Raw genomic sequence first — 14351 nt, 5'->3', positions numbered from 1 at the left:
ATCTACATGTTTGAAAGATTAATTATATTTCATCGCTTCATTCTTCAGATATTATTTACTATGTAGTTCCCTTTTTCAATGCTAGCAACCACGCACGCCTTTAGATTTTTTTTTTTTTTTTTTTTTATATTGAGGGTATTACGACCTGACAAGTATTTGCTCGCTTTGAACGATATTCATTCCTTTTTCGTGCGCCGCAACATACGGACGTCTCAAATAAGTGCAAGTTTCGTCATGTTGAAGAGAAATTCGAAGGAGAAAATTGATTATAGTATGAAGATTAGGAAGTTAAAGAAACATAAAACCTATAATATCATCTTCGGAATCCGAAGACGACACAAGTAAGTACTTTGGAGTTTTAAAGTGTCTTTATTTCGATCTGACGTAATACGACGAATGAAAGTTTCTTATACTTAACTTACGAAATTGAAGCGTTGAAAAATATTCAAATATTTTTCGTTTATACCGGGAGGTTGTCCGAGATGGCATCACAAAGGCAATTTAATAGCTCATGATTTCTAGAAGTGAAATAATATGTATTTACATATTACTTTATGCCGGGAGGATGTCCGCGATGGCATCACAAAGGTAATTTAATAGTTCATGACTTCTAGAAGTGAAATAATATTTACATATTATTCAATTTATGCCGGGAGGATGTCCGCGATGGCATCACAAAGGTTATGTAATTTTTTACTTTCGAGTACATACTTAAATATCATTAATGTATTGATATACATATTTATACCGGGAGGATGTTCGAGATAGCATCACGAAGGTTAAAATCGAAAATTTTTAATAGAATAAAAAATAAAAATAAAAGCCGGGAGGATATCCGCGATGATATCACAATGGTATTTTTATTGGAAAATTATAAATCTTTATTGGTACATATATAATTAGTAATTACTTAATTATTGTTTAATAATTACCAGCTTACCAGGAGGCTATTCGAGATAATAGCACGATGGTTTGTTAGTTGAATATCAACTTATGTTAAAAAATAAAATAACCCTAAATCATAATTTTATAAGTACCCTCGATAACAAAATTTTTTGTTACCGGATCCAGATATCCTAGAAACGGTCCACCGACAAATTCTTTGCCGGGAATTATGTAGATTACGACGGATTCAGCTGCGCTTCAAGCAAATGAACCAGTAACGGTTGATACCACGGCCCCTCAATCGGAGCCTGTCGACTTAGAACCTGATATCTTAGCAGCATTGGGCGAGGCTAATGATGTGATTCCAGAATATGGTGAAAAAATTCACGAAAGTCTCGCCAAAATATGGTTGCCGATCCTTAAGAAAGTTTTCTAAAAACTTATTAGATTCCCGAAAATTGCGTATTACTCCAGGCTCCTACGTAAATTTCGGAGATTCAGGCTGCTACCCCCGAATCCGGTAAATTCTGGGATAAGAAAATGGTTAATTTGCATTGGCAATAATTGGGGGCCGTAATAACAGGCGTTAATAATAATCCCCTATTTACGTAGTAAGAACAAGTTCTTAGTTCGTAGTAAGAAATATAAGATGGAGGCCAATAAGTTTATAAGTGTATATGTCGCATATTCTCGGACCTCCATCCATCATCGACAAACGGAATCAAGAAAAAAGTTTATTAGGCCTTGTTTAGACAAAACTTTTTTGCAAGTTGTCGATCATTCTGAAAGGGATAATACATTGTTTGGAGACAATGTATCGGATAAAATAAAAGCTTCGAAGGTTATTACACCAAAACCTTATAGTTCACATGCTCATACAGCACACACATCTCGCAATAGTTTCCAGGGAAACTGGCAGACACCTTCTCGCTTTCAGTCAAACAGGGGGGGGCGAGGAGGTTACAAGAGGGACATACAAAGACCAATCCCCTCTTCGTAGCCAAAGATGACCAGCTCGAGCTAAGATTGTGCACCAAAATAACAATAAAGATTTAGTTACGTTATTTTACGATTGTTGGCGTAAAATTACTAATAATACAACCGTTCTTAAATGGGTTAAAGACGGTGTGGATTTACCATTTTTTAATGAAGTTTTTCAAAATTCAGTGCGTACTTAATTTTGGTCGGGGCAATATAAAGCTGACATGCCTGTGGCAATAAATAACCTTATAGACTTGGGAGATATTCATGTTTGTAACCCAGTAAAGGGCAAATATATCCCAAATATATTTTTAGCACATAAATCAAACGGCGGTAAAAAATTCATACTTAATCTAAATAAATTTATATTAAAAGTGTCACTTTAAAAATCGAAGATCATAGGACGGCGTCGAAACTTATTCCCGAAAATGTTTCATGGGCTACAATAGACCTTAAAGAAGCTTACCTTTTAATGCCAATTGAGCCGGTATTTCACAAATTTTTCATAAATAACAAAGGTAATAGCATAACTTAGAGTTTAAAGCTATGCCCTATGGTCTTTCTATTGCGCTAAGAGTGTTTACTAGGTATATTAATGAAGGAAGTTATAGCATTCTTAAGCCGAGGTTCTAAGTCTGTCATTTACCTCGACGATATTTTATGTACAGGTAAAAATTATACTGAATGCCTAAATAATTTAAAAGAGACAATAAAACTATTATCTTGTCTAGGCTTGGTAATCACTATTGAAAAAACTTCATTGGTTCCAAGTCAAAAATGTAAATTCCTTGGGGTTATATATATGATTCATGTAACCTAACTTTCTTTGCCTGATGATAAACGTAATAACATTGCACATATTTTAATTAATAAATTTTCAAAATTACCTATTTGCACAATCCGAGAATTCGTGTCGTTAGTGTCTTTATTTTTAAATCAACATAACAATTAAATTGGTGGTCACAACATAATATATATAAAACAAATTTTATGAAATCTCCAAAATTTACATTAGGTATTTTTTCAAATGTCTCAAGGACAGGTTGGGGTCTTTTTGCAATAGGTTATAAACGAGTGCATGGTTCATGGAAAGAATGTGAAAAAATCTATCTCATAAATTATTTAGAGCTGCATTTTTAAATTTATAAACATTCGCAAACACCTATTCTAATTGTGCAATATTATTACGAATTGATAACAAAACTGCAGTTAGTAACATAAATAAAATGGGTGGCATACAATTTCTCCACCTTAACAAACTAACAAAGTAACTGTGGCAATGATGCGAGCATCGAAACATATGGTGGTTCGCGTCTTATAGGTATTAATAGTAAAAATAACGTCGACACTGACACAGCCAAGAAGAATAAATCCGGATATCGAATGGAGTTTATGCAATGAAACATATCAAAAAATTTGGAAGAGCATTAGGTACAATACTAAATGCAGAAAGTAAGTGTCGTGGCATCTCGACCCTGATGCGTCATGTGTCGACGCATTCACCATAAATTAGAATAATATAAATTTTTACGCATTTCCCCATTTACTTTTATTTTGAGATGTTTACAAAAAATAGTTGAATCGATATCGAAGTCGATACGAAGCGTGTGGGATACAAGTTTCTCCGTGGTGGCCTTCGCAGCCATGGTTCCCTCTCGTCAGAGAGCTAATATCATCAAAAATTATATATTTGAAAACAGATAGGTACGAATCTAACGCATTCTCATCCCAGTCCAGCGCCCACTGCACTCACATCTAACGCTGGCTGCAGCGAGGCTCTCCGTGAAGCCTTCCTACGGAGATACATCCCATGGGAAGCTATCTAACTAATGTTGGCATCGCTTTCGAGTAACACTAAGAAGCAATATTATAACGTAACATATCAATTATGGTGGCAGTTTTGTCTAAATTGGAATATTTCCAATTTTGAGAGTACAGTAGCGGCTGTCATATCATTTATAACAGAAGAGTTTAACAAAGGGGTTTCGTATGGTACTTTAAACTCACACGTCTGCCTATCTTTAATATTAGGAAATAATATCGGGTCAGTTGAATGCCTAAATACAATTATTCTTGGGACCCACAATTAGTTTTGAACCATATCTTAAGCTGGTTTCCTAATAGAAACGTAAAATTGGAACAATTGAATAAAAAATTAGTAATTTTATTAGCGCTGTGTACAGCACAGCGAGTGCAGACGTTATCTCTTATAAATATTAATAATATTTATTTCTCAGGCATCACTGCCTGCTAAATTTTTCATTACAGACCTCGTAAAAACTTCAGCTCCAGGTAGAGATCAACCTTTTCTTAAACTTCCATATTTCAAACAAAATATAAGTATTTGCCCCGCTACTGCACTGTCTGATTATATCTATGTCACAAAACATTTTAGGAAGGATGAGGAAAATAGATTATTACTTACTTTTACAAAACCGAATAAACCTGCCACAACTCCAACAATAAGTTGTTGGATCAAAAATGTGTTATCGAAAAGTAGTGTCAACATTTCAATATTTAATTCACATAGCACAAGACACGCTTCAACTTCTGCTGCCTCTGCTAGTGGTGTATAATATACGTAAAACTGCTGGTTGGACAAAGCATTCCAAAACCTTTGCATAAACTTAATGTATTTAATGAGAACGAATTTGCATAATCGATTTTACAGAAATAGTATTTAATTATATTTTCGTTAATTTATAAAACAAAATTAATAATATTGATGTTTACGTTTTATTCTAAACTTGCACCCAAAATGGTTCTTACAAAACTTTTATCTCTTAACATCTACATAGTAAATAATATCTGAAGAATGAAGCGATGAAATATAATATATGATCAAACGAACTTCAGAGTGAAGTTCGATCATTATTATATGAATCGCTTCATTCGAAGATATTAACACCCACCACACCCTAACCCAAAGTTTTGTAAGATTAGACTCTAAAAATAATGAATATCGTTCAAAGCGAGCAAATACTTGTCAGGTCGTAATACCCTCAATATAAAAAAAAAAAAAAAAAAAATCTAAAGGCGTGCGTGGTTGCTAGCATTGAAAAAGGGAACTACATAGTAAATAATATCTTCGAATGAAGCGATGAAATATAATAATGATCGAACTTCACTCTGAAGTTCGTTTGATCATATATTATCTTATTCTATAAATAGGTTCGTAATAATAATTTTATCACTGAAAGAGATGTGAAAAGCACTCATAATGTATATTATATTACTAATAATAAATTATCTTTACGCTTTTGTATGATACTCTTATTTTCATGAGTAGTTTTTTCTTCTACTGTGGGTTCAATTATATTTCCTGAAAAAGTTATTTTAGTATTTGTAGTGAGCCCATCCATACAAAGACAATTCCACAGTTCCTATTCAAATGTTGTAAGCCTCAGATTTAAACAATGAATGTGTTAAACAATGAATGAATGAATTTATTATATATTACTAGCGGTCCGCCCCGGCTTCGCCCGTGGTACATATGAAAAATAGATGTTGGCCGATTCTCAGACTTACCCGATATGCACAGAAAATTTCATGAGAATCGGTCCACCCGTTTCGGAGGAGTATGCAGACTAACATTCTGACACGAGAATTTTATATATAAGATTTTCTCTACAATAATCTACAATAATGTACTAAACACTTATACAATGCCCCAAAAACTACATAAGCAGTTTAACACGTTCAATGCGGCTTATTATTATCTTGGTTTACCCTCAGTGCGATACAAGGAAAATTTGACTTGTACACTAACTAAAATCTAGTGCGTTACCAGACATTAAAGACTCATACCAATTCCTTAAAAACCATGATCATATTTTCAAAACCAACCTAAATAAAACAAATTTTATATAATCAGGAGTGAGTATATGATTTAATCTATAACACTGTGCTTTTTAGCCTCAAGAAATTATAAATATTTTAGAAAATATAAGGCTTCAAAAATGCCAGACTCCTTTATCCGGTACAGCACTAGCATAATTAGCAAAATAAGAACTTTCGACAAACAGTTAGTGATGGGATTGTAATTAAAACAAAAATATCGATAGTTTGTTTGCATTTTTTATTTTAGCAACAAGAACTAGAAGTAATAGAAAAAAAAATTAAATTGCTTCATATAATAGGATCATAATTACAAATTATTACTTTCCTTCTTTACGACTATATTCGAATGTGACTCATTAAAACATTTCAAACATAATACATGTTTACATTGTACGCAATAGGTTTTTGCCTTTGTAACTTTCTTATCAGCTTCTCTGCTTGTCATTTCTTTACGTAATTTTTTATAACAATTGATACAATTCTTTCTTTTTTTACCTTTTTCAAGAGTGTGTATCTTCTTTTTAGATTCTGTATTTGTTTCATTGCTGCAATTGCATTCACAATGTCAGAAGCGTCTCGTCCAGAATAAGCTTCATGCCATAGAACACAAATACTATTAACATTAGTTTTCTTTCTGATCGGTGCAAATGTCAAGTTGAAAGTTATCATTCTACTCAAGAAAATGGATTCTTTGACTTTAGGCATGTCGGGTAACAACATAACTTTTTGTAAATCCATCGAGTAGTATCTCACAGATGAAGTATTTTCTAGGGAGGCATCTTCTTGATATTTTTGTATTGCTTTATTTGCTTTAGCTTTGTGATCCTCGTATACAGTTTTAACATCCTCTAGAATATCTGCACCTTCAGTTACTTTAAGTCTTTCTTCATACAGTCCACAATCTACACATTTATCGCCTTTTGGATATTTGAATGATATATCCATAGTCTTTAATGTCTGTCTATATATTTCTTTACACAATTTGAAATTAGGGTGTTTGGTTTTAAAGTCGCTAAACATTTTATCAACAGTCAATGTCCTAGGGCAGGGATGGCGAACCTTTATGCGTATACGTGCCAATTTTCTGGAATAATATTTAATGACGTCGCAGCCGTGCCATCAAATATTCTTGACTTTGTCTTGTCAGTGGAAAAATAATGTAAAAAAACAATATCAACTCAAAGCTCTATATTTACCAAAAATACAATTACAAGAGCAATTAAAAATTAGTGCGACTTCTGTTGTTGCAGATTGGACGATAATTGACTTATATTGGGGTTGTACGATGTTACTTTTAGCAGAATGCATGGTGAACTTGATTCATCAGTCAGTCTATTTCTAACAGAGTCTTTGATTTTATTCATCTCTGAAAACAATGACTCGCAGGCATATGTTGATGAAAATACAGTTAGAATAGCGTGAGCTAGCTTCTCTAAACAATTAAATGTTTCTGGCAACGCATTCCAGGTTTCTAAAATTTTATTATTGGCATCTTTACTTTTTTCCTTTACATCTTGGTATAGTGGTTTACGTTTAATTGCTTTGCTTATTTCTGTAATTACTGAATCATTTTTATATCCTAAAGTGTTCAATAAAACTTTCGGCATACCTGGATATCGGTATTATTTTTTTGTAGAAAGAAGGATCTAGTTTCATTTTTCTTAAAATTAGAGTCTGGGTTGTCGTAATTTACTGTTCTCCTTTGTATGTTTTTGATTGCAATACATTTATTTAAAAACTGTCTTCGTAAAGCATAATTCATGTTCCAATAATTATTCCATATGACTTTTATTTCATCAGTAAATACATTACAATCCCTTTTACATTTTTCGCCACAACCATTTTGTATGAAAGAGTATTTAGCTTTATTATGGGTTATTTTTTTTTTCAATATTTGCACGAGCAGGACTCTTCTTGTTGATCGAATTACATTTCCCGCAGCCGGAGGCCCCAAAAGAAAACCAGATTTTACTTTATAAACTACATTTAATTATAATAATTATTACAATGTGTCCTGCTCGATGCAAGACCTAAAAATTAATGAATATAATACTAATTGAATATATAAATGAAGACTTAAAATTACGTTGCGCCAATGGAATTTGCTACGTTCGTACAATACGTTCCCGTGAGAATCGTTGACTCGGCAATGTCTTAGGGATCCGTTGGCGTGACTATCGTTTCCATCGCTATCATTATTTATTAGTATAGAGTTGTTGTTATTGCAATTTAAAGCTGTGTTTATATAAATGGGTTTTGTGTACGTCGCTTGTACCTCTATATACGATGCAGCAGATTCCTGATTGGTAAATATAAGTGAATTCGGGTAAGTTGCTATGAATACTGAATGTTGCGGTACGTTACATGGAAGAGCCGGAATGTAATTCGAAATTGACGGGTTCTGTCATATCCTCCAACATTGCCCGCTTTTCACAGTGTTTTGATCATATACAAGAAAAAACAAAATATGGACAGAATTGATGCTGTTATTTGAGTAGGGAATTGAATTTAGAATGAATAGATATACTTGAAATAATTATATTCTTAATAGTTTCTCTAAAAATAAGGAAGAAAGAGGTGGGCGAAATAAGGTGGAAAAGTATACAACTTTGCCCACCTTTAATATTTCAGCCATTTTAAGACTTACGTAGCTGTTTTTAAGAGACAAAGTACAAGACAAGGCAAAGATGCCGAATCTCTTACAAAATATGATCCAAAATAAGTAGATCTTCATTAAATTGTATGGGCAAAGTTAGGTGTAATTTTCTCACAATCTTCATACAAAAATCTTTAGGGTTTAGGGTTGTCACAAAAAAATAAACTAGGTAAAGGATGAAAAAATTAAGTTTAATAAAATATGTAGGTGGGTAACAAGTAATAGGTAGGTACACATGCAATAATATTGCGTTCGTACTGTTTCTAGGTATATCTTTAAAATGAAACTGAAATTATGAATATTTATGTACCTATACGTAACTTCTACTAAACATTTAAAAAGTACCTAGCTAGGCATACATACTCGTACAATCCTACCTAGGTACCTAAAAGAAATAACATGCTGTGTACTTAATTTACACCTAAAAAAAATTACCTTGCTACCTATTTGAGAAGTCTGTTAAAAATGTGTCAGCCCTAGCACCTCAAAACGGTTGGACAATGTTGGGATAGGTCATACTACGTTTATTAACCTAACATTGCCCAGCGACAAAACTCCTATAATACTACGTATTTTTGCTTGGAAATAACAAATAACCTCCTTTTTTATATTCTAGTTTAATAAATAATAAGAAATATTCACGTATTCTAATTGATTCCCAGTGATCAGAGACAAGTTTTTTTAGAAAAATTTGGCACCACCAAAACATCTCCTTCTTTGTCGACATGTAGCAGCAGACTGATTGACGTTATACATGTGCTGTATCTAATCAGTATTGCGAGAAAAGACTTTAATTTTCTACCAAAAAACAAAACAAGTCTTAAATGTCATGCTACTCCACATAAACACTCGGGAAAGTTAAAATTTCTATTTGGGCAAAGATAGGCTGGAAAGGCAATGTTGGAGGATATGACGGTTGCAATTATTAGTATCATCATCAGATACACTAGCTTCTTCAATGTATCCTGGGTATTTTTTAATATTTAGATGCTCTTGAATTGAGAAACTTGGATCTGCTACCGAATCATCACTGTCCAAAAAATTAGAAATATCCGAAATATTTTCAATAAACTCTTCCATGCTTCCGTCACTTTGCCGAGAAGAACATGGTATCGGATTGTCGTAGATGTTGAATGGTGAATCTTCAGTTACCAAAGGAGTGTTATCAGTTGAGTTAGCAAGCGAAAAGCTGTTGCAGGGTATATCAGTAAGTGAGAAATTGCTATGCAATGCATTAGAAGATGGTGTTGTTATGGTCTGAGGGTTGTAAGCATAATTTTTTTCTTGTATTTGGTTACTGCCAACTGATGAAGACAAACTTGAGGTGTTTTCATTTAATCTGAAATAAAAAGTTTTATAAAGCCATGCCATTACCAAAACCTTGCTAGTGTGTAGGAAACAAATCGCTGCGCTGCGCTTTCTTTCCCGCCGTTATCCTATTTATATCATCCTTGGTATAGAACTTGGAAATTTCTTCTGATATTTTAGCACTTATCGTTTCCTACTTTTTTGTACTTCCTTATTCGAGCAACACCTATGCATTTTGCGACAAATTTTTTTGAATGAATTTTACGACGTCGACTCTCATTCAAAGCAACTTTCGTTAAATGCCTTTTAATAACTCCCGAGCTCGATTTATACATAGCCTTCATCATGCTTTCTGTATCTTCATTTTTGTAATTTAAAATATTGATCTCTTCCTTATTATAATTAATCTCTTTCCTTAATTTTCGTCTCATATAGTGACAACAATACATCGCCCTCTTTTCCCACGTCCGTTTGAAATTTCTTCACCTCAGGAATAAACGTGTTTTCATACCAAGTAAGAAAAATATCTGTGTTCATCCACGCTTTTTGTTAGTTAGCGTAAGTTAAGGGTATTTTCACATTTTTGAAACAGCGCGGATTTTTTGATATTTTTTGCATCATTTACACATTTGCATTTTTTTGACGGATATGTCAATGTTCTTTTATTTTGCCACCACTCTCTAAAGGATACATAATTATATAAGTTGTCATCCTTAGGTCTATGGACAAAAACTGTTTGCAGTTAATACAAGTACTTTTATTTAATAATTTTGCAGCTAAATAACCACTGACATAGACAACTGGTTGGTCTTCAAATGAGTACAAATCCAATTCGTATTCCTGTATTGTAGGATCTTCGGGAAGTGACAACACAGGGTAAGAAATGTCATAAGAATAATATCCAATTTCAATTTCCTCCAATAGATTTGCTTGCTTAGCTGATTTGCTTTCTTCTTTTCGACTTAATCGATTTAATTCCACAAAATTCATAAAAAGTTCATTTGAATCGGCTTCACAATTGGAACCGCGGCTATGTGGACCTGTTAAACCACTTATAATACATGATTTTAACACCGCGGTAAAATGTAAGTTTGTCGGATTTTTATTTGTTACACTGTGCTTTCGAATGTTGCCAAACAAGTGTTCAATTGAATCCTGGTTTAACTGTCTTAAATTTAAATATTTAAACCCAGCTTTATTCAAAAGATTCCAAATATATTTTAAAGAGTTCAAAGATATTTGGAATCCTTTGATGCAACGAACATTCTTAGACTCTTTAAATGTGCATTTATAAACTTTAGGGTTTGCATTACTTATTACGACGCAGTAGCTGCTTTCTGTAATGTAAATAATAATTCCAGGATGAAAAATGATTTTTTTTTATCCTTCACTGTTTTCAATGCTTCAAGAAAGAAAGGATACTGTTACATGTGGCATTTGCAAATTGCTAAAAGAGGATCAATAGCGATAGGTCTTTATAATTTTATTGAAGAACAATACGCACCCTTATAATTACAATGACGTAAGTGCAAATACCATCAAATCGAGAAAAATGCATTTGAAACTTTTAATTTACATTTTACTCAATAACTCTTTTATATACACAATATTTATAAAAAGTTAACATAATACTGGTACTTGGTTATTATTACTTTGATATTAGTTAAATATAATGCCTAAGTATTTTGTAGTTTTATTTTTAAATTATTTTCAAAATACAGGGCATCTACAGTTAAGTCATTGTACCACTGAAATATATGTAAAAGAATAAAAAATGTGACGAACAATGACGTAATGGTACAACATTTATCAAATTAAAAATAATTAGTTATCATTAGACATCGGATTATATGCATTTGCATATTTGCATATGCAAATGCATAAAACTCGCTAATTACGGCGTTAGTGCATATTTTAGCCTTTTTCCCCAATAGTGCATATTTCGTTAAGTAACGGGAGTTTTGATTGGTCGACTAACCTTTATTAGCCGATCAGAACGCTCAGCGAGTAAACAAACCCTATTTTGGCATGGTAAAATGGCGAAAAATTACAAAATGGGCTCCATTTTAAGTAAATTTTGAGCTATTCAAAATAGGGCTAGATTACCCTAAAACTTAAAACATGGGTTGAATTCCAAAAAAGGGCTAGATTTAGCCCGGAAAGGTCTAAGGTGGCAACACTGGGCTCGCAGGTGACAAACGTCACAAATTTGCGCTCGAAAATTTGGTAAAAATGCCTAATTGTATATTGGCACAAAAACTATACTAAATTTCATGAAAATTTCACTGTATTTGTTCAATCTTTGATTTAAATATATAAAATAATAAAGGTTTTTTGATTTTGTATTGTGCATATTTTAGGCATATCAGTCGTTTTTAGTGCATATTTCGGCCTTTTTTAGTGCATATTTGCATGCATATTTTGGCATTTTGTTAGTGCATATAATCCGATGTCTAGTTATCATTATTTCAATAATATGCCCAAAAAAGGAAAAGATATAATTAAAAGTTAGCTTGTAACTTGAAACTGGCAAATAGAAATTATTAACTTTTGAGTTATAAAGGAAAAATGGTAAATAGGTGCTACTTTTTTGAAGAAAGCAAATAAAACACAGGTTAAATTAATCAACGTTTATTAATACTATTAAGCATAATCAGTCTTCTAAAAATAATCAGTATTCATAATCAGTATTAAAAAATGTTATTTTGTCCTTTGAAAAATCACTTAACAATGAACTTATGACATTGTCTCATAAGAATTAAATAAAAATAGTAGAATACTAAACTATAGGTTCCTGTAATATTCTGCATAGTAATGAGGTACTATATTCTTTTCAATTAATTGTAATATATCTTGTTTCTTGCGTTCAGATATTGGTATTTTAGAATTATATGCCGGCTTAAGGTATATCTCATCAATCGATCTAGTTGGTCTGCTAGTGCGTAAATTTCTTTGTACTGTAATATTAGCTTGCAACATGTTTTCAGTTTTATAAGATAATTTATATTCAAAGGTATTCTTATTCTTTGTAAATTGGACCACTTTTAATTCGCTCAATTTAATTTGATCGCCATGAACATTTTTAGATAAATTTATGTTTAACTCCTCTGCTAATACTTTCAGGTCAAAAAAGCTGTCGTAATTCAATTCAAACACTTTAAACGGGTTCCCAGATTTTTTAGCTTTTCTTATGACATTAACATATTGATCTGGAACATAAATTGGACTTGATTTCCTCTCCTTTTTAATGCACTTTTCAATCAAAGAATGGGCGGTATCACCCTCGTTTTGCGTGTGACCGCGAATCAGAAATTTATGGGTTATAGATTTTATGTTTAATTTCGACACAGCAAAAAAATACATCGTAAGAATATACCTGAAAAGAAAGGAGTAATTTAGGAATGAGTACTTTTAAAATAATACTAAATAAGTAAGGCAGTTTCGGAGTCACTTACTTGTTTTTCTGCTGGCCACAGCAATTGTCAGAATAAAAAATAACGTCACAATTAGGATGCTTTGTAGCCAATTCTTCTAAATACTTATAAACGCAGGATCCGATTTCAATGGCACCCCTATGACCCATACCCTCATGCCAAAAATAACAAGTGGTATGTCCATTTTTTCCATCGGTCACCTAAAAAAAAATCGGTAATTAAAAGAGTCGAATCACTTAAAAATAAATTACTAAATATTAATTTATGCATAACAATAGAAATTTACCGTAAAGTTATAACAATTTAGTCGAGTTTTGTAAAAGAATGCGGAAGAATCTCCGACAGGACATGGCAATACCGCTTGCAAATCATAGGTGGCAACAAATAAATTTCCATTATTCATATCTCTTTGTTTTTCAAGACGGCTTAAACTTTTTTCTTCCAGGTGTGATTTATATTCGACCTCAAGTTGCGGTTTCACTTCCGTGGGTGCGTTTTTATAACCAACGCAAACGTCACACTGATCTTTCTTCGGTATAAAGAACCCAATATTAAACTGTGTATTGAATATGTATAGATATGCAGCGTATGGTGCAGTTGGTAAATTATTTTCCCTTCTTAAGACCTCATAGTTTCTGTGCATTTCTGATACCGATAAGCCGCCATCAACATATTCCCTGCTAGTGTTAGCTCTCAAATAATGGCTTTCAATTTTAGGTATCGATTGTATATGATCTATTATAGATTGTCTTACTTCTTCCGGCAGATTTGAATGATTCTTATGGTGTCCTCTTTTATCTTGTGGAGCAGCACCCAGGTCTTCATTTTTGGCGTGAATCACAGTGCGAAGTGTTCTTTCAGCAATGCCTAATGTATTTAACAGAAATTTTTTACATACTCTTTTTTCTATCCCATTTATAAGTAAATAATATGCTGTATTTGGGTTTCTAGGCTTTGCAGGTTGATTATTCTGGACATCAACCTTGATACGTCTGTATGCTACTTTAAGTGGTTTAATGCAGGAACTGAGATACGCTCTTTGCCGCTGTAAGTTACCTAATTCCCAATAACTGTTAAAAATAGCTTGTCTTTCTTCTTCAGAAAATTTATTGGCACAAACAAGTCTGCACTTAAATGAACATGGGGGCCCCATAGCTTTCCCGCTCATGTACTTGCCTGTTCTAGAAAGGTACTCTTTTCCGCTATTTTTAAGATGCTTTGCGCGTATTCTTTTCCAATTATTTGGA

At 32.8% G+C, this 14351-nt stretch overlaps 1 protein-coding gene and 1 pseudogene across 1 annotated transcript; both read right to left on the bottom strand.

The window, feature by feature from the left end:
• Positions 1–10223: 10223 nt before the first annotated feature.
• Positions 10224–10980, bottom strand: LOC149896177 (uncharacterized; annotated as a pseudogene).
• A 1348-nt stretch (positions 10981–12328) lies between these two features.
• Positions 12329–14351, bottom strand: LOC149896176 (uncharacterized). Its single transcript, XM_090117929.1, has 3 exons — positions 13391–14351; positions 13126–13304; positions 12329–13046 (listed from the first exon to the last, which is right to left on the bottom strand). Exons 1-3 carry the CDS (start codon positions 14270–14272, stop codon positions 12455–12457), a joined length of 1653 nt encoding a protein of 550 aa, XP_089974055.1. The 5' UTR covers positions 14273–14351; the 3' UTR covers positions 12329–12454.

This window comes from Colias eurytheme, chromosome 29 (assembly GCF_061535395.1).
Source record: "Colias eurytheme isolate Ceu_HAF_F1 chromosome 29, ilColEury1 Martin Lab GWU primary, whole genome shotgun sequence".
In the NCBI taxonomy this organism is placed as follows: domain Eukaryota; kingdom Metazoa; phylum Arthropoda; class Insecta; order Lepidoptera; family Pieridae; genus Colias; species Colias eurytheme.
Note: the sequence above shows the minus strand (reverse complement) of the source record. Positions and strands in the feature narration are given on the sequence as shown.

Excerpts from the sequence above, each read along its gene's own strand:
- LOC149896176 (XM_090117929.1), bottom strand. The coding sequence starts at position 14,272 with ATGAGCGGGAAAGCTATGGGGCCCCCATGTTCATTTAAGTGCAGACTT. Across the intron at positions 13,305-13,390 it reads TAAATTGTTATAACTTTACG|GTGACCGATGGAAAAAATGG; the intron begins GTAAATTTCTAT and ends ATTTTTTTTTAG. Across the intron at positions 13,047-13,125 it reads TGTGGCCAGCAGAAAAACAA|GTATATTCTTACGATGTATT; the intron begins GTAAGTGACTCC and ends CTTTCTTTTCAG.